Source organism: Salvia splendens, chromosome 5, assembly GCF_004379255.2.
Source record: "Salvia splendens isolate huo1 chromosome 5, SspV2, whole genome shotgun sequence".
NCBI lineage: Eukaryota > Viridiplantae > Streptophyta > Magnoliopsida > Lamiales > Lamiaceae > Salvia > Salvia splendens.
This window is the reverse complement of record NC_056036.1, coordinates 32,965,697-32,984,471: the sequence shown is the minus strand read 5'-3', so window position 1 is coordinate 32,984,471 and position 18,775 is coordinate 32,965,697. Positions and strand designations below refer to the sequence as shown.

The 18,775-nt window shown below is 40.3% G+C and overlaps 3 protein-coding genes across 3 annotated transcripts; 2 read left to right on the top strand and 1 right to left on the bottom strand.

Annotated features, from left to right (window-relative positions):
- Positions 1-4,483: 4,483 nt before the first annotated feature.
- Positions 4,484-5,452, bottom strand: LOC121804146. Its single transcript, XM_042203686.1, has 2 exons — positions 4,952-5,452; positions 4,484-4,825 (listed from the first exon to the last, which is right to left on the bottom strand). The coding sequence occupies exons 1-2, from the start codon at positions 5,450-5,452 to the stop codon at positions 4,484-4,486; spliced, it is 843 nt and encodes a 280-aa protein (XP_042059620.1).
- A 3,748-nt stretch (positions 5,453-9,200) lies between these two features.
- Positions 9,201-9,857, top strand: LOC121804145. The gene has a single exon (XM_042203685.1). The coding sequence runs from the start codon at positions 9,201-9,203 to the stop codon at positions 9,855-9,857; it is 657 nt and encodes a 218-aa protein (XP_042059619.1).
- Positions 9,858-10,456: 599 nt separating this feature from the next.
- On the top strand, positions 10,457-13,857 carry LOC121805703 (probable methyltransferase PMT9). The gene is made up of 7 exons (XM_042205658.1): positions 10,457-11,100; positions 11,195-11,359; positions 11,510-11,692; positions 11,783-12,377; positions 12,582-12,694; positions 12,784-13,004; positions 13,286-13,857. The coding sequence occupies exons 1-7, from the start codon at positions 10,855-10,857 to the stop codon at positions 13,596-13,598; spliced, it is 1,836 nt and encodes a 611-aa protein (XP_042061592.1). The 5' UTR covers positions 10,457-10,854; the 3' UTR covers positions 13,599-13,857.
- The last annotated feature ends 4,918 nt before the right edge of the window (positions 13,858-18,775 follow it).

The window sequence follows — 18,775 nt, the reverse complement described above, 5'->3', positions numbered from 1 at the left end:
ACAGAACTCAGCTCACTGAAGAAGTAATTTTCGAACTCTCTCTCTCTTTAGAGGGGGGAGGGGTCGAAAATTGGGAGCAATAATAATTGTTATTTCTGTCTCCTGTATTCTCCTATTTATATTAAGTAACATATTAGGCCCAGTCAGGGATCTAAGGAAGAATTTGGACATGGCCTCACCCAATTAGCTTTTTACTAATTAAATTGAACCCACAATTTAATATAAGCTTATATTGGAATATTACAAACAGCCACTACAGAAGTAATATTGCACTGCCTTTCCAAATCCGAAATTACAAGTATTCCGGGTTTCCTTTTATTTGTTTAATTCATTTTCCGCGCTTAAGATAGAAACATCAATTAATTAATTAATGTCTGCTATGGAATTAATTAATTAACATATTTTAATCTCTAAGAGTGGACTTAGTAAGAAACTCTTATTTATTATTTATAGAGTAATCAAACTCCAGCTAGCTAGGTTACGAATAATAAAACCTTGTTTCGAGCTCCTCTTGTAGATATTATCAAACGAGACTCTCCTCGCGCACGATTCAACATAATAGCAATTCTAGCACCGCTAGGGATGTCAATTTAGCCCGCAACCCGTGGGCTGACCCGAATAGCCCGCCAAATTTATAGGGTTAGGGCTGAAAATTTCCAGCCCGATAAAATTACAGCCCGATTAGCCCGCACCCGATTAACCCGCAACCCGTTATGGCCAGACCCGAAAACCCGATGGGCTGGCCCGGAAACCCGATAAAATTTATATTGTTCTATTTGTTTGACTCTAATTCGACACTTCATTGATTATTTTATAATACAGATTACTGAAAAAATAACTTTCCATTTTATATATTAAATATATAAATTATATATTAAGTTTTTATTAATATAATAATAGATAAATGAATTAGAAACTTCAAATTCACTAAAAAATATATTTAAATTTCTAAACATGCTTTAAAATTTCTTGATGTTTATGTTTTATGTTGCATAAATCTCAAATATTAGTATTTGATCTTGTTAATATTTGAGTTTACACATATATCTCAAATTTATCATAATTAAATATTTTACATTTTATAAATATAACTAATTTTCACCGTTATTTATTAGATTGATTGCATGTTAATTTTATCGGTAGCAACCCGATTAACCCGATGGGCTAGCTCGAAACCCGAGCTTTTAGGGTTAGGGCTGAACTTTTATAACCCGAAAAAATAACAACCCGATTAGCCAGCACCCGATTGACCCGCAACCCGAATAGGGTTGGCCCGAAACCCGGTGGGCTGGCCCGATTGACATCCCTAAGCACCGCTAGATAATGATCACCACTACCCAATATACCTGGATCGTTGGGTGACGAAAAACCCGCACCTTTGGTAAGTCAAAGTAGTAGATACTCAATATCGTATGTTCAATGCTAACGTACATTGATTAAGAAATTAATTATCAAGACCTCGTCTTTCAGTAGATAGCATAAAGACTCGTCTTGCTGTTAGATCCATTCAATGCTATATCACACCAACGTCATCATATTTCAATAAGGCTTAGAAATAATCGGACTGACATTGCAACCTTTCACGATAGGTAGTCTAGGTCTATCTGGGTTGTGAAATTCTTATTTTTCTTTGTTCAGAACTGACCGCGTACCTTAAATTGAGCGCAGCCCACAACCGGTCTACTAGAACAAAGACTTAGACTTATTGTCACGACCGCACTTCCTAAGGATAGGAAGCACGGGGAATCGTGACTCGTGGGGGATTTAAGAGGCGGGGAAGAAGGGGGAACAATCAAAAGGAATACGACATATCGATCAAAAGATGAAATTTCATTTATCAACAAGGTTTCAAAACTCGAAGGTACACAACGTGAATGACATAGTTTGACAATTCAAAGGAAATCAAGGAAATTCTTATAACTTGGCATAGCGGAAGCATTTGAGAGTTAGCTACTACTATGTATGAAGACACAATAGTAACCAGATCATTTATTGAATACTGTCTTTGTCCAATGCTCAACATCCTCCGTCCTCCATCCACGCTCAACCTGCATATAGGGAAAACATATGCAGGGGCTGAGTACTTGATGCACTCAGTGAACTCATGCCCGAAATACATTTATCATTTAAGACATGTCAAGCCATCATCGAGTGAATCTCGGGTTTTACTTTAAAAAGGCCGAGAAACACTAAATCATTCCTTTAATAAAATAGTGCCTGCGCAGGCAAACATCATCCTCCATCATGTACCATATCTGAGCTATCATGTGAAACGAGAATGTGGCCACAATCTCGACCACTGGACCGGCCGACCTAGGGGATGGCTCACGATCCCTATCAGTGCACTAGTCCGAGTAGGGACTCACTCCCTAGTCAGACCCGAATTCGTTAACTATTAAAGTCTAGTAGGATATTATCCCAGTAGACAATCAGATAGGCAATTCAAAACATAAAATACGGCATGACATACTATTTTAAACTACCCTTATTTCACCATAACATATCATTTCAAATAAAAGAGTTTAAGTAATAAAGCCCACCTCAAAAGCTTAGGATTTCCGTAAAATGTTCCTCGTTCCGACTTTAGCGTGCGTGCGAACCACCTTTTCAGTAAATACATAAAGTACACATCAATCTCGGTAACGAAGACATTTTAGAAAGCATGCACTCTAATTAAAATCTTTTAATTCGTTTTCTCGGTTTTCATGCATTTTCGATTATTCGGCGGCCGCCCATGGCGTCGCGTGCGACGCCGGTCGGCCGCTTATGCTCGTTCTTTCCTCCGTTGGCTCCTCGTCTTTTCCGGGACGTCGAAAATAATTTCTAAAAAAATTATTTAAGCGTATACTTTAATTTTCGTAATTATTTACCGTTGAAAAAGTATTAATTCATACTTGGGATAAAATTATTCATTCTTCAAAAAGTCTTCCGGGAATTAATTAAATAATTCGCCACGATTAACTATCGGCCCAACGATTTATTCCCCCACCTTATATCTCCAATTAAAGTTTTAAAGCCCAACACAATTTAAAGAGGCCCAACTTTTAAAAAAAAACAAAGGCCCAAGTTCCACAACAAAAAAAGTGGCCCAAATTCAAAAACCCATTTCAAAAAGAAAATTCAGGAGTTGTCCTCATTCCCCTATCCGCCCAACTTCTCTCTCTTTTCCTTCTCCCAAGTCCCGTCGGCTCCTTGCTCTCGTCGGAGTGGCCGTCACGGTGAGGGAGGTTCTGTCGCCGATCCACGCTACTGTCGTCCGACAGGCGGTCTTTCTCCGGCAGCCGCTGCGTCAGGAAGGCGTGACTGTTGCCCACTTCCTCGCCGTCGCTTAGTGCCGGTGCCGCCTTCCTCGTCCGCCGCCGCCTCCCTGTTCGATCCAGGGTGCCACTGCAGAGGACGGTCGCCGCTCCGCCGCTGCTCGCTGCCCCAATTGCTGCAAAGGACGGTCGACGATTGCTGCTGTTCGGCAGCCCCATACATAGCCGAACCAGCCCCGAAACCAACCCGAACAGCCCCGATTCATCCCGAAAGACACGTTCTCAACATAAAGTTAAGTTCTTTCGTATTTTTAATTATGTTCGGTGATTGTTTGATTGGTTGGTTGTTAATTCGCTTGAAATGGCTATGGAAGTGGATTATGAAAATGAAATATGGAACAACATATATGTATTACTACTTATCTCAATCATGCTTTAGGAATTAAGAAGGAAGTATACCTCAAAAAGGATTGAATTTGGTGGTGCGGAAAACAAAATGGAAGCAATTCCTTCTTCTTCCTCAAAATCGGCTCTCACTCTCTCTCACTGTTTTTTTTTCTTTTGCTTTGCTTGAGATGTTGAAGTGGAAGGGTGAGGGAAAGATAAATAACTTTTAATCTTGGGTGACTCTTGAATTTTGTAGAGTTAATTGGGGGAGATGGAAGGTGAAGGAGTTGGAAACATGGAGGGTCTCCAATTGAGAAGAAACGACCGAGAGGGAGGAAAGAAGAAGAAGAAAGAAGAAGAAGAAAGACTTGGGCTTGTTCCCACATTTTGGAATTAAAATTGGGCTTCCAAACTTGAATTTGTTTTGGGCTTGTTTAATTGCAAGCCCAAGTTTGTAAAATTCTTTATTTGTAGGCTTTTTATTTGTTTGGGCCAAAAGCCCTTTTTACTTATAAGAATATTGGACTTAATTTAGGATCCCAATTATTTACTTTTTTTTTCCGCAAATTCTTTTTTTATTAATTAAAGTTCACGGAAAACTTTAATTAATTTCGTCGTTCCAAATTCCAACAACATAAGGAAAGAAAATAAAGAAAACGAGAAACATGGCATAACGATAGAATTTTTTTTTTATTATTTTTACTAGATCACGACATTTTTTTAGTACTTAAAAGTACAGGTGTTACATTCTATCCACCTTAAAAGAAATTTCATCCCGAAATTTGCTCATCTCTAACAAACATTCCGGGTACTTTTATTTTTCTTTCATCCTCGAGTTTTCATGTAGCCTTCTCATAACCAGCATTGTTGCTGCTCGGGCACTCTTTGGCAAAATGTCCAACTCCACCACATTTGTAGCACACATTAGTCCCAACTCTGCATTCACCCAAATGATTCCTTTGGCAGTTGGCGCAGAGAGGTGCTCTCTGACGGCACTCTCCACTTTGGTATAGAGTAGCTTGCTTTCCTTTACCCCGGGCAGAATTTGGGGTACCCTGGAACCTCTTGTTGTCAAAGGGTTCGCGGTTCCCGTCCCACTTTCTCTTGTCTCGGAAATTCTGCTGTGGCGTCGGTGGTGTTGGAGTAGTAGGTGTAACTGTCTTTTCCCGTGGCATCGCTTCCTCCACGTCCAATGCACGAGACAGTGACTCGGCATACGAGAGCCTTCCACGGCATGCCAACGCCATCCTGATTTCGTGCCTCAGACCGGCACAAAACTTTTCCGCCATCTTCTCGTCGGTATTTACCTGCTCCGGTGCATATCGAGACATATCACATAGGGCACGGTCATATTCAGTCACTGTCATCCGCCCTTGCTTCATATTATAAAATTCGGCCTCTTTAGCTTTACGGTAACTCCTCGGAATGTACTTATCATATAACTCTTCCTTGAAGTTTTCCCAAGTTAGTGCGTCCAGTTGTTCACGCGACATCGTTCGCTGCTTGGTTTCCCACCAATATTCTGCGGACCCAGAGAGCTGGTAGATCACGCAAGATAGGCACTCCTGATCGGTGCACCTTAGGAATTTAAATATGCGCTCTATGGCACGTATCCATGTTTCAGCCTTGGCCGGATCTCCCATTCCATCAAACAACGGAGGGCATTCTTTTCGAAATTCCTTTTCAATATTTCGTTCTGGCTGTGGTGGTGGTGGAGGTGGTGGTGGTTGTCCCTCGGGTCCCACACTATTCTGGGATTCATTGCTGGCCTCGTTTTGATTATGAACTTGTGCGCGTCTTGGAGGCATTCTGATTAACATACACGTTAGTACAATTACCCAACTTTTACTCATCACCACTTAAGTATTCGTTCCTTTTAAAGCCTCTTTCGTTCCATTGATAAATATATTGCCTCAAAAGAAACAATAGTCCACACGTATACATTTAGCCTGCATCCAAGGCCTTGGAAGTCTATAACTCATAATATTATACGCCATTCGTTATCACGTCCCACATCGATTGCATAAACATTTCTCATTTCAAAATATTTTACCTTCTCTTTTGTTGAGCGCGGCGAGACGGAATGTTGAGCCTTCAATGAATACTCTTTTAGTCTAGCGAAATAAGTCTAGACTACGACTGAAAAAAAGACTCTCGGTCCAGAGCGGAAGGAAAAATTGCTCTGATACCATTCTGTCACGACCGCACTTCCTAAGGATAGGAAGCACGGGGAATCGTGACTCGTGGGGGATTTAAGAGGCGGGGAAGAAGGGGGAACAATCAAAAGGAATACGACATATCGATCAAAAGATGAAATTTCATTTATCAACAAGGTTTCAAAACTCGAAGGTACACAACGTGAATGACATAGTTTGACAATTCAAAGGAAATCAAGGAAATTCTTATAACTTGGCATAGCGGAAGCATTTGAGAGTTAGCTACTACTATGTATGAAGACACAATAGTAACCAGATCATTTATTGAATACTGTCTCTGTCCAATGCTCAACATCCTCCGTCCTCCGTCCACGCTCAACCTGCACATAGGGAAAACATATGCAGGGGCTGAGTACTTGATGCACTCAGTGAACTCATGCCCGAAATACATTTATCATTTAAGACATGTCAAGCCATCATCGAGTGAATCTCGGGTTTTACTTTAAAAAGGCCGAGAAACACTAAATCATTCCTTTAATAAAATAGTGCCTGCGCAGGCAAACATCATCCCCCATCATGTACCATATCTGAGCTATCATGTGAAACGAGAATGTGGCCACAATCTCGATCACTGGACCGGCCGACCTAGGGGATGGCTCACGATCCCTATCAGTGCACTAGTCCGAGTAGGGACTCACTCCCTAGTCAGACCCGAATTCGTTAACTATTAAAGTCTAGTAGGATATTATCCCAGTAGACAATCAGATAGGCAATTCAAAACATAAAATACGGTATTACATACTATTTTAAACCACCCTTATTTCACCATAACATATCATTTCAAATAAAAGAGTTTAAGTAATAAAGCCCACCTCAAAAGCTTAGGATTTTCGTAAAATGTTCCTCGTTCCGACTTTAGCGTGCGTGCGAACCACCTTTTCAGTAAATACATAAAGTACACATCGATCTCGAAGACATTTTAGAAAGCATGCACTCTAATTAAAATCTTTTAATTCGTTTTCTTGGTTTTCGTGCATTTTCGATTATTCGGCGGCTGCCCATGGCGTCGCGTGCGACGCCGGTCGGCCGCTTATGCTCGTTCTTTCCTCCGTTGGCTCCTCGTCTTTTCCGGGACGTCGAAAATAATTTCTAAAAAAATTATTTAAGCGTATACTTTAATTTTCGTAATTATTTACCGTTGAAAAAGTATTAATTCATACTTGCGATAAAATTATTCATTCTTCAAAAAGTCTTCCGGGAATTAATTAAATAATTCGCCACGATTAACTATCGGCCCAACGATTTATTCCCCCACCTTATATCTCCAATTAAAGTTTTAAAGCCCAACACAATTTAAAGAGGCCCAACTTTAAAAAAAAACAAATGCCCAAGTTCCACAACAACAAAAGTGGCCCAAATTCAAAAACCCATTTCAAAAAGAAAATTCAGGAGTTGTCCTCATTCCCCTATCCGCCCAACTTCTCTCTCTTTTCCTTCTCCCAAGTCCCGTCGGCTCCTTGCTCTCGTCGGAGTGGCCGTCACGGTGAGGGAGGTTCTGTCGCCGATCCACGCTACTGTCGTCCGGCCGGCGGTCTTTCTCCGGCAGCCGCTGCGTCAGGAAGGCGTGACTGTTGCCCGCTTCCTCGCCGTCGCTTAGTGCCGGTGCCGCCTTTCTCGTCCGCCGCTGCCTCCCTATTCGATCCAGGGTGCCACTGCAGAGGACGGTCGCCGCTCCGCCGCTGCTCGCTGCCCCAATCGCTGCAAAGGACGGTCGACGATTGCTGCTGTTCGGCAGCCCCATACACAGCCGAACTAGCCCCGAAACCAACCCGAACAGCCCCGATTCATCCCGAAAGACACGTTCTCAACATAAAGTTAAGTTCTTTCGTATTTTTAATTATGTTCGGTGATTGTTTGATTGGTTGGTTGTTAATTCGCTTGAAATGGCTATGGAAGTGGATTATGAAAATGAAATATGGAACAACATATATGTATTATACTACTTATCTCAATCATGCTTTAGGAATTAAGAAGGGAGTATACCTCAAAAAGGATTGAATTTGGTGGTGGGGAAAACAAAATGGAAGCAATTCCTTCTTCTTCCTCAAAATCGGCTCTCACTCTCTCTCTCACTGTTTTTTTTTCTTTTGCTTTGCTTGAGATGTTGAAGTGGAAGGGTGAGGGAAAGATAAATAACTTTTAATCTTGGGTGACTCTTGAATTTTGTAGAGTTAATTGGGGGAGATGGAAGGTGAAGGAGTTGGAAACATGGAGGGTCTCCAATTGAGAAGAAACGGCCGAGAGGGAGGAAAGAAGAAGAAGAAAGAAGAAGAAGAAGAAAGACTTGGGCTTGTTCCCACATTTTGGAATTAAAATTGGGCTTCCAAACTTGAATTTGATTTGGGCTTGTTTAATTGCAAGCCCAAGTTTGTAAAATTCTTTATTTGTAGGCTTTTTATTTGTTTGGGCCAAAAGCCCTTTTTACTTATAAGAATATTGGACTTAATTTAGGATCCCAATTATTTACTTTTTTTTCCGCAAATTCTTTTTTTATTAATTAAAGTTCACGGAAAACTTTAATTAATTTCGTCGTTCCAAATTCCAACAACATAAGGAAAGAAATAAAGAAAACGAGAAACATGGCATAACGATAGAATTTTTTTATTATTATTTTTACTAGATCACGACATTTTTTTTAGTACTTAAAAGTACGGGTGTTACACTTATATTATGTTCGCTTATACATTTAAATATGCAATAAACATCCATTAAATGTAAAACATAACAACATTATGACAAAAATAATCTGTTGCATTCATTGAAAAATAATTATTAGAGTTTTACAGTATTCAATCACTCGAAAGGTGATTTCTAGTATACAAACCCTAACACAGGCACCATCAAAGTTCCCAATGAGACTTTGCTGCAAGTGTTTGGCTTCCCAGAAGGCACCCTTCCAATCAAGTATTTGGGCATTCAACTCGCTTCGAAGAGACTTGTTTCTTCAGACTATGGTCAATTGATCGACAAGCTTTCAGACAAAATAAAAAAATGGCCAAGTAAGACTCTTTCTTTTGCTGGGCGCTTGGAACTGATTACATCTGTCGTGCAGGGAGTGGAAGCATACTTACTCCAAGCCTTTCCGATACCTGGGACAATCATTGAGAAGCTTATTGGGATTGCCCATACTTTCCTTTGGGGGAAGAAGTATGGTCAAGTTGCTTAGGATGATGTTTGCAAGCCGAAGAAGGAAGGGGGCTTGGGAGTCAGAAACCTCAAGGCTTGGAATTCAGCACTTCATGCCAAGACCCTCTGGAACATTCACTCGAAGAAGGACTCCCTCTGGATTCGATGGATTCATGCATAATACATCAGGAATAATTCTATCTGGGATTGGACGATGCATAAGAAGAGCGACTCTATGCTTATAAAGAAGCTCTTGTCCATCCGGGATGAGATGTTGGACAGATGCACCCGAGACGAGATCACAACACTCTGGAGTTCTTGGTTCGAGGGAAAAGGGGTTCATGAGCCATATGAGTGGTTTAGGCCGAGAGGTGAGAGACGATTCTGGGCTAAGTATGTTTGGAAGGACTATGTCCCTCCTAAGTACTCGTTCATTACTTGGCTCGCACTTCAAGGATGCCTTTCCACACGGGATCGCCTCCATTTCTTGGAGAACTTGGACCCTGCTTGTCAGCTTTGTCGTTGGGAGGAGGAATCAGCAGACCATCTCTTCTTCAAACGCCCGAAGACTTGGGCTGTTTGGGGAAAGATCATGCTGTGGCTTGGCATTGCGAGGAGATCGACGACGATCAGGAGTGTCATCAAATGGGCAGGACGGCAGATCAGAGGTTCATATATTGTTCAGATGGCGAAGAGGATTGCACTCATGGCTTCAGTGGCGATCATTTGGAGAACGCGAAACAAGGTTATCTTCGGTGGGAAGACATGGGATGCAGTTAGGGTCATCTTTGAGATCAAAGAAGCTACCTACAACATCTTGTACTCACATTTCCCACACGAGCAGGTTCTTCTCCACCTTCCGGATAGATGATGGTGTTTACTTCTTTCGGATGTTTTGTCTTCGATGCACTTTGAGTCACTCGTCAGGGTACTCTTTTTCCCCTTGGGGAGTTTTATCCTATGGGGTTTTTTCCCCAAGGGGTTTTAACGAGGCCCGCCCACTCTGGGTTTCGATGGGTGACTTGAACTGAGGTTGTTCTTGTTGGGGCCTTGCCCCTTGTTTTTTTTTTGTTTCTTGGTTTTCACCATGTTTCTTCTTTCTAAACGACTTGTGGCTTTTCACTTGTACTTTCCTCGAGTATGCCCGAGTGTATGATGTAAACCAGAGTTTCAGTTTTTAATTTATTTATTCATCAAAAAAAATATATAAGTGTGTTCAATTTACTACACAAAATAATTATGTGACGCACTCAATCTCTATCAATTACTATCACAATGAGTTATGAAATTCAATCTAACGAACCAAATAAAATAAAATTACCTATTGAATATCGAGATATAACTTGCAATACTAACTGCATATCTCTTATTGTCAGGCAGATTGGAATGACAAAACATAACTATTATCGTGGGAGGTAATATTTTATTGAAAATGTATAGACAATTACTAGTAATAATAATAATTTGTAAAAGGCAATGTAGCCTCGGATCCAATCTCATCTCTTCCTCTCACTATACTCTAACTTCCATGGAATCACAGACACAGTAATAAGCATCGAGAGACCTTTGTGTTAGACCACGAAAAACGGCGGCGTCCAACGCCGTCGTCGCCAAGATACCTATAAATACTCCTCTTTTCCAACGCCCCACGTTTCCCTTTCTCCAACCATATTTCATTCTCCCCAACATTCACAGGAATCAGATACCTCTCTCTCTCTAGAATCAACTCCACTCATTTATATCTTCTCGCTTCACGCCGTGGCAATGGATCCACCGCTAGGGTTTTAGCATCTCAATAATTTCTGCAAATAGCTGGACAATTTTTTTTTCTGTTTAATTTTTTGTTTTAGTTAAGAAATTAGCATAGAATGAAGCCAAAGGGGGAGCCTATTCGCTCGGGTAAGCTGCTGAAGTATGCATTCATGGGGTTATTAGTGTTTCTAGGGTTAATTTGCCTGCTGTACGGCTCACGGTTCTCCGGTGGTTTGCCACGCGGCAACGACTCATTCGACGACTTCGGTGTTGACCCCGTCACGGGGAGATTTGTGAAGAAGGATTTCGATGAATTGTTCGATGACGAGGAGCGGAATCCTGAGGTTCCGAAGAGCATTCCGGTAAGGAGCCGGCGTTGATTGGCGCTGTTTTAGTGTTGACTTCGGCGATGTTTGTTGATTAGCTTCTGAGGCGAGCTTGAATTTTGTGTTGTAGGTCTGTGATTTGAGATACTCGGAGCTGATTCCGTGTTTAGATAGGAATTTGATCTACCAGATGCGGCTGAAGGTGAATTTGAGCTTGATGGAGCACTACGAGAGGCATTGTCCGCCGCCGGAGCGCCGTTTCAATTGCCGGATTCCTCCGCCAGCTGGCTACAAGGTTTGTTACTGTTTCACCTTTTGCCCAAATTCGATCTTCTTTTTCTAAAATTGAGGCAGCTTGTGAGTTGAAATTTGTGCATTAGTTTGATTCCAAAGCAATTTTCTTTCAATAGTTTGATTCCAACACAATTTTCTGTTAGAACTCCAGATCCCAATTAGATGGCCGATGAGTAGGGATCATGTTTGGAAGGCCAACATACCCCACACACATCTTGCAAAGGAAAAATCGGATCAGAATTGGATGGTTGTGGAAGGGGAGAAGATCAAGTTCCCTGGTGGAGGAACTCATTTTCATTATGGAGCAGACAAATACATCGCAGCTATTGCAGGGGTGCGCATTTACAGCGTTCAATAATTTTGTTTCACTGTTGATAATTTGGTTGTTCCATGTAGATGTAACTGCACATCTGCTTTTATGTAGATGCTGAAGTTTCCTGGTGAAAGGCTCGATAATAGTGGCCATATCCGGAATGTTCTTGATGTGGGATGTGGGGTTGCAAGTTTTGGCGCGTATCTCCTCCCACTGAATATCATAGCCATGTCGCTAGCCCCTAATGATGTTCACGAGAATCAAATACAGTTTGCGTTGGAGAGGGGCATTCCTGCAACTTTAGGTGTTTTGGGGACAAAAAGACTACCTTACCCTAGTAGGTCCTTTGAGCTGGCTCATTGCTCCCGTTGCCGGATAGATTGGCTCCAGAGGGATGGTCTGCTTTTGTTGGAACTAGACAGATTGCTGAGGCCGGGAGGCTATTTTGTCTACTCGTCACCTGAAGCTTATGCGCATGATGTGGAGAATCGAAGAATTTGGAATTCTATGCACGACCTTCTGGGAAGAATGTGCTGGAGAGTCGTTGTGAGGAAAGATCAGACAGTGATATGGGCTAAGCCACCTAGTAATAATTGCTACACAAGAAGAAGTCATGGAACTCTCCCACAACTGTGCAGTTCAGATGACGATCCAGATGCAGCATGGAATGTGCCTATGAAGGCATGCATCACTCCCTATTCAGCAAGTATGTGTAATCATTTAAATCCTCTTTCAGTGACATGTTGGATATGCTATTTGATAGTTGCTGCCTTGGCGGGTTATTTTCCTCACACGGTCATTCAGTATCGCCTTCATGCATGGAAAACTATAAATTAATTTGAATAGTCCTGCATACAGTATTATTTACTTACCGCCACAATTGACATCCAACCTTCTTTTGGGAGCACAGAAATGCATCAAACAAAGGGAACTTTTCTAGAACCTTGGCCTCGGAGGCTTACATCTGCATCTCCTCGATTGGAAGAAATCGGTATAAGTGCTGATGCATTCCGGAAAGATACAGTAAGGCTTACTCCCATCTTGCAATTATGTTTAGATGGGAAATCTTTTCTTTCATTTTGGTCTCACCTTGTTATAACTATGTGATACAGGATGTGTGGCATAGCAGAGTGACTGAGTATTGGAAACAGATGAAATCTGTTATGCAGCGGAACTCAGTAAGAAATGTCATGGACATGAACTCGAATCTTGGGGGCTTTGCTGCAGCTCTTAAAGACAAGGATGCTTGGGTCATGAACGTTGCTCCAGTAAATGCGTCAGTCAAGTTGAAGATAGTCTATGATCGAGGCTTGATTGGATCGGTGCATGACTGGTACACATTCTCTATCATAAACCTGTCTAGCTTCCTCAAACCGCACCCCATGATGATGAAACCTGAACTCTAAATGTTAAGCAAATGCTTACTTCTTGAGATGAGGATGACGATGTTTGCTTCCCTTTACGTTCTTGTACAGTCATCTATGTCTACAATGTATTATGTGCTTGAATCTGGATATCTATGACTCTGTTGGACATGTTTTGCTCAAGTTTGTATGAGACGTCTTCCTTGTTTTTGGTCCGAGTTGTTGATTACGTCTCCCCATCTATATGCAGGTGTGAGTCATTTTCAACTTATCCTCGCACCTACGACTTGCTTCACGCCTGGTCCGTCTTCTCAGAGATCCAGGAGAGAGGTTGCAGCTTTGAGGATTTGCTGATCGAGATGGACCGGATACTAAGGCCTGACGGCTTCATTATCATCAGGGACAAACCTTCTGTGATCAATTATGTACATAAATTCCTGGCTTCTCTGAAGTGGGACAAATGGTCCTCGGAGGTTGAGCCCAGCAGCGATGCTCTGTCCACAGGTGAAGAACGTGTTCTGATTGCCAGAAAACGACTGTGGGAGGAGATTAGGAAGGAGTAACCCTAAATGGCTTGCTTTTCAAAGATGTCTGTTTCACTAACTGCATGGTTGTAATGAAATGTTTAGATCGTCATCCAAGCTTGTTTACATTTGTCTTGTCATGAACTTCGCATAACGCAGTAGATGTAGTTCTAGTTCATCCTATATTCTGTTTGGTTGTGAATCGAGAATAGCCCAACTCTGAAGGGTTGAGCTAGAAATTTTGTATTCTCTATCAAGTTGACATCTCAATGTTACTTTTCATCATCTCTCTCTCTCAGATTGATGTTTGTTTAGCAATTTCTGATTTATTCCCTTCTTTGAGCAAAAAGATATACTCCATGATAATAAAGTTTTTGTCTTCAACAAAGTAAACCTTGTGAATTTTAAGGCCGCAATCAACAATACATTTACTAATTTCTTGCAATTATGATATACTCCTAAGGACGTCCATCATACAAAACTTAATTTTTTCAAATGTCATTCTACTCAAATCCCAAATCATACTAGATCACCTACAACTCATCCTTATTTTTTTTTACCTACAACTCGTGCTTATTTTTTCTCATCCTTTTCAAATTATTACCCAATTATCAATTTTCGTTATTTGTGAAATAAAATTAAATAACTAAAAAGATTATTTCATTAAATTTCATAAAGTTTTATATTCATTCAAATTTATAAATTACAAATTAATAATTAAACAATACCACATAATTTGAAAATCAATTTCGAGTACTTTGCCTCGAAGTATCTTGTGCTAGCATTGTTGAGTACTCATTATCAACATTGCATTTCCAATCTTGTCAATTCTATCGAAGTATTAGGCGAGTTGAGGGTCAGTGGCGGATTCAGTGATAGGAGCCGCCACAACCTTCCCCTTCCCCTTCGTCCTTCCGTCTTGGTACAGATTGTTGGTTTCTGGGTTACAAGAGATAAAACCAGTCGTAATACAATCCAAAAGAACGAATACAGAAGAAATAACTGAAATGAAATTACAACAGAAAAAATGAAAAAATAAACCGTAAATTGTAGTTTAGCCGAGTCGAAGAGTCCTCTTTCCGCAAGACGAGATACGGCCCGATAGTGTTCTCGGATTGGCGTGTTCGTCCCCAAAGATAAAACGGCTACGTCTCTGATGAAGCAGCACCGCTATCAGCAGATCTCCAGCGAACTTGATGGAGGAGAGGGCAGAGCTTCGACAGAAGAACAATGCAAAAGAGATAGAGAGAGAGCTTATGATGCAGAATGCTTGTGAATTGGTATCTTCAATAGACTCAGTCCACTGCAGGAGTTTACCAACCTTGATGGTTGTCATCATTGCGGGGTTGTAACCGCCGAGCGTTACAAACCGTTACGGGAACTGGAGAGGCTGATCCTGGACGGACGTATCGGGATACGCTGCGCGTCTAGGTTCGCTCACGATGTGGACTTTATCACGTGTCAGCCACGTTGGCTTTACTGCGTCATACTGATGAGGTGTCATCCCGCTTGGCTCGCTGACGTGGACGGGCTCGAGGCTCACGGCGGCGCGCGCATGTGGGTTCTACCGCCCATCTTAGTCCACTATAATTATTACATGTAATAATCCTTCTTATTAAATACTCCCTCTGTCCGCGAATAGGAGTCCCATTTTTCCATTTTAGTCCGTCCGCGAATAGAAATCAGGGTTTACTTTTACCATAAATGGTAATAGGGTCTCACCTTCCACTAACTCATTCCACTCACATTTCATTTAAAAGTAATATATACAAGTGGGACCCCTATTGCACTAATTTTTTTCCTCCCACTTTTCTTAACATTTCTTAAAACCCGTGTCGCCCATAAATGAGACTCCTAATGGCGGACGGAAGGAGTACTATATAATGAAATTTGAAAATTAGAAAAATATTCGATGAGAGTGTGATTACTAAAGTGTGATGACTTACGGATTTGACAAACACAGATTTTGCATATTTTTAAGGACTAGATTTGACTTGTTTTAAATGTCAATCATGCAAATTTTGTTCTTAAATTGCATATGTTATACATTTGGTATTTTTGAAGTATTTGTTGATAAATGATAGAAAAAGATAAAAAAAGGTGAAAAAGGCCAAAGTGCAGCAGCCTCTGTTCGAGCCCATTCTTCCAGCGATTTTGAAGTCCAGTCATTACTACATGCCATTCTCTTCGTCTTCGAAAGAGCTTCGCGTGGATATCTTGTATGTCTCAATCGGAGTTCTGTGGAGATAGTTATGACAATTCTACGAACGTTGCGCAGTGCAGTCAAAGTTGACGGGAATTTATGCGGAAATTCACGGAAGAAAAGAAATTATTATATTGTCAAGCCAAATCTCTCCTATTTCTTGTAGGGCACGAAATTTATCAAAAATAAACCTTTTTCCTGCCTATAAATACCTCTGAACCTAATTCATAATCTTTATCTTAGAGCCTTCAATCCTTTTCTCTCTACACTTCTTCCATTCCATATTCCACCCTTAAATTCATCCATCTTCCATTGGAGCGGGGTTTTGCAGATCCAGGCAAGAGAAGACTGAAGATTGAAGATTCAGCCTTGGGTTTTATCAATTTCTTTCATGTCTCGTACTTTATTTGTAGTTTTTACTTGTCTATGAGTTAAACATCAATTGTGAAATTTTTGGTGAAGATATTCGATTGATTTTCCTTGTTAGCTCTTGTAGTTATTTGATTTATCCTTGCGCTCTCTATATTCAATTGATTAGTTACCTCTTGAATACATGTTAGAGTTGATTAGAGTACTCGGGAGACGAAATAGTTGACTTTGAAAATGGATAATTCATACTTTAATTCAATAGAACTCGGGAGAGTTGAGGTTTCACGTGAGGTCATTGGTCTTAACGATCTTTTAGGAGTTAGATGTTAGAGATTTAAAGGGGACTTTGATTTCAACACCTAATCTACGGATTTCTCACATCGGGAGAGGGTTTAATCCAGTTAAGTGACCGACTTAATAACTCTAGAGACCGTAATTCAAGAAAGTCGATTGTGTTTTGGATCCTAATATTCTACATTCCTATGTCTGCTTTGTATCATTGTTTATATGCTTTCTTTTTATTTGTTTATTTATTTTTCAGTCTAGTTTAATAAAATCAAACCAAAAAAAATATCCGTGTCTTTAAATAGTATATGACGCTTAGTATATGATAGTCAGTTGTAATCTTATTCCCTGTGTTCGATATCCCGGTACTGACCTTTAGCTATACTAGATCTACCTGTAAACTTGCAAGTATTTTTAGTGCTAATAAACCAAAAACTCGATGCACTATTTATTTAGAGCATCCACATCCGTGCTCTTGCCAACGAGCACAGATGTGAGCCAGAACCCACTTTTACTCCATGCTCTTAGGCAAGAGCACAACACACACATCCATGCTCTTCTGCAAGGACATGCTTAAGGGTCCCACCATTCTATTATTCCATTTTAATAAAAACATTTCCACAGTATTAAAATGCATTAAAAATAACCGAAATAATATTATAAATTACAAAAAAATTAAAAATTACATAATTAAAATCCTAAAAATTAAAAATTACATAACTAAATTCATAAAATTAAAAAAACCACTACTCATGGCCGAATTTCGCTCAAATGAATGATGAATGTGTGTATTTACAGATAATTTTGGGATTAAATATTTTTTAAAAATTTTCAATTTTTTTAAAAAAAATGGTAATAAAATCTGTATATTTTTTGGAATCCAAAAAATATATATTTTTTAATTTTTGGTATTATTTTTTATTTTTTAAAAAAAAAGAAAAAAAAGAAAATGCCAACGGCCAATAGAAACGCGCCACATCGCCCTGCTCGCTGGCACGGACGTGCTCTTAGCTAAGAGCAGCGCCGTGCCAGCGGCAAGAGCGCAGCGGCGGACAGAGGTGCCGTGCCGCTGGCACGGACGGACGGACATCGGTGTTCTCCGCTGTGGATGCTCTTAGATTAATGTAAGTTAGGCATATTATTCTTTCGTTTGTAGAGACTCCATAGCTTATATAAGGGTGGAGAATGCATGTCATATTTATTCAGAATATCAGTGAAAACAATACAATCTCAAATCTCAAATTACAACACACCTGCCCACCCATGCACCGTACGAGACGGGGAACTACTATTTTCGCAGTGTTTGAGGTACCATATGTGGATGCACTAAGGCCATCCACAATAGAAATAGCCCAGCAATAGCCCAGCCATAGCTTAGCCACAAACTCCTTCTGCCACATCATCAACACTAAAAATCCTCCTGCCACATCATAAATAACCCAGCCATAGCCTAGCCACATCATAAATAGCCCAGCCACATCAATATCCACATCACTCAAAATTATATAAAACAAATAATTAACAATCACACAAAATACGCAATTTAATTTACGATACATATACGAGAAAATTCAATAATATTATTAAAATTTAAAAAGTACATTAATTAAAAAAAATTACATAATTAACAAAAAAAACTATTGTCGTGCAGTCCTCCGCGCCCATAACTCTTCAATTAAATCGTTTTGGAGTCGAATATGAGCCTCCGTTTGGCACATGTCGGGCAAGTCGCGTAAATATAGTGTTTCGGAAATAAAAAAAAATTAAAAATTCGCGCTAGGCGGTGCGCTAGGCGATCCGGATGCTGCAATAGCGCCTAGCGGATCGCCTAACGCACCGCCTAGCGCCACGGAACCGCCGAGCGCTAGGCGGTTTTTTTTCGCGAAAATCGCTGGGCGGCTGCAATAGACCGCCTAGCGCACCACCTAGCGCCGGCGCTCGGCTAGGCGGTGCGCTAGGCGCTATTGTGGATGCTCATAGAGACATTTGATTATCGAGAAAGTAATGTAATAATGTTGTTAATAGGTAGTTAACCGAGAAAATAATAATAATAATAATAAATAATAATAAATAATAATAATAATAATAATAATAAAAAAAAAAAAAAAGATTAGTATTGTAATTAAGTGGAGTATAATCCATAATTTTAAAAGTTTAAAAATGCTTAACAAATTATTAATCGATAACACAATATGAATATTAAAGTTAGTTATATTATAGTTATAGTTAATGGAGTGTGATCCGTCGCTAACTTTTTTTAATTTGCTAACTCATCAACACAATGTATTAAAAATTAGGAATATAACGCACCCATATAGTTAATAGTCCTATGCTTAATAGTAATGAATATTACTATTAA

Coding starts and splice junctions, on each gene's coding strand:
- LOC121805703 (XM_042205658.1), top strand. CDS start 10,855: ATGAAGCCAAAGGGGGAGCCTATTCGCTCGGGTAAGCTGCTGAAGTAT. Junction 11,101..11,194: donor AGGTTCCGAAGAGCATTCCG/GTAAGGAGCCGG, acceptor TTTGTGTTGTAG/GTCTGTGATTTGAGATACTC. Junction 12,378..12,581: donor CATCACTCCCTATTCAGCAA/GTATGTGTAATC, acceptor TTGGGAGCACAG/AAATGCATCAAACAAAGGGA.
- LOC121804146 (XM_042203686.1), bottom strand. CDS start 5,452: ATGCCTCCAAGACGCGCACAAGTTCATAATCAAAACGAGGCCAGCAAT. Junction 4,826..4,951: donor CTCGATATGCACCGGAGCAG/GTAAATACCGAC, acceptor TTGGACGTGGAG/GAAGCGATGCCACGGGAAAA.
- LOC121804145 (XM_042203685.1), top strand. CDS start 9,201: ATGCATAAGAAGAGCGACTCTATGCTTATAAAGAAGCTCTTGTCCATC.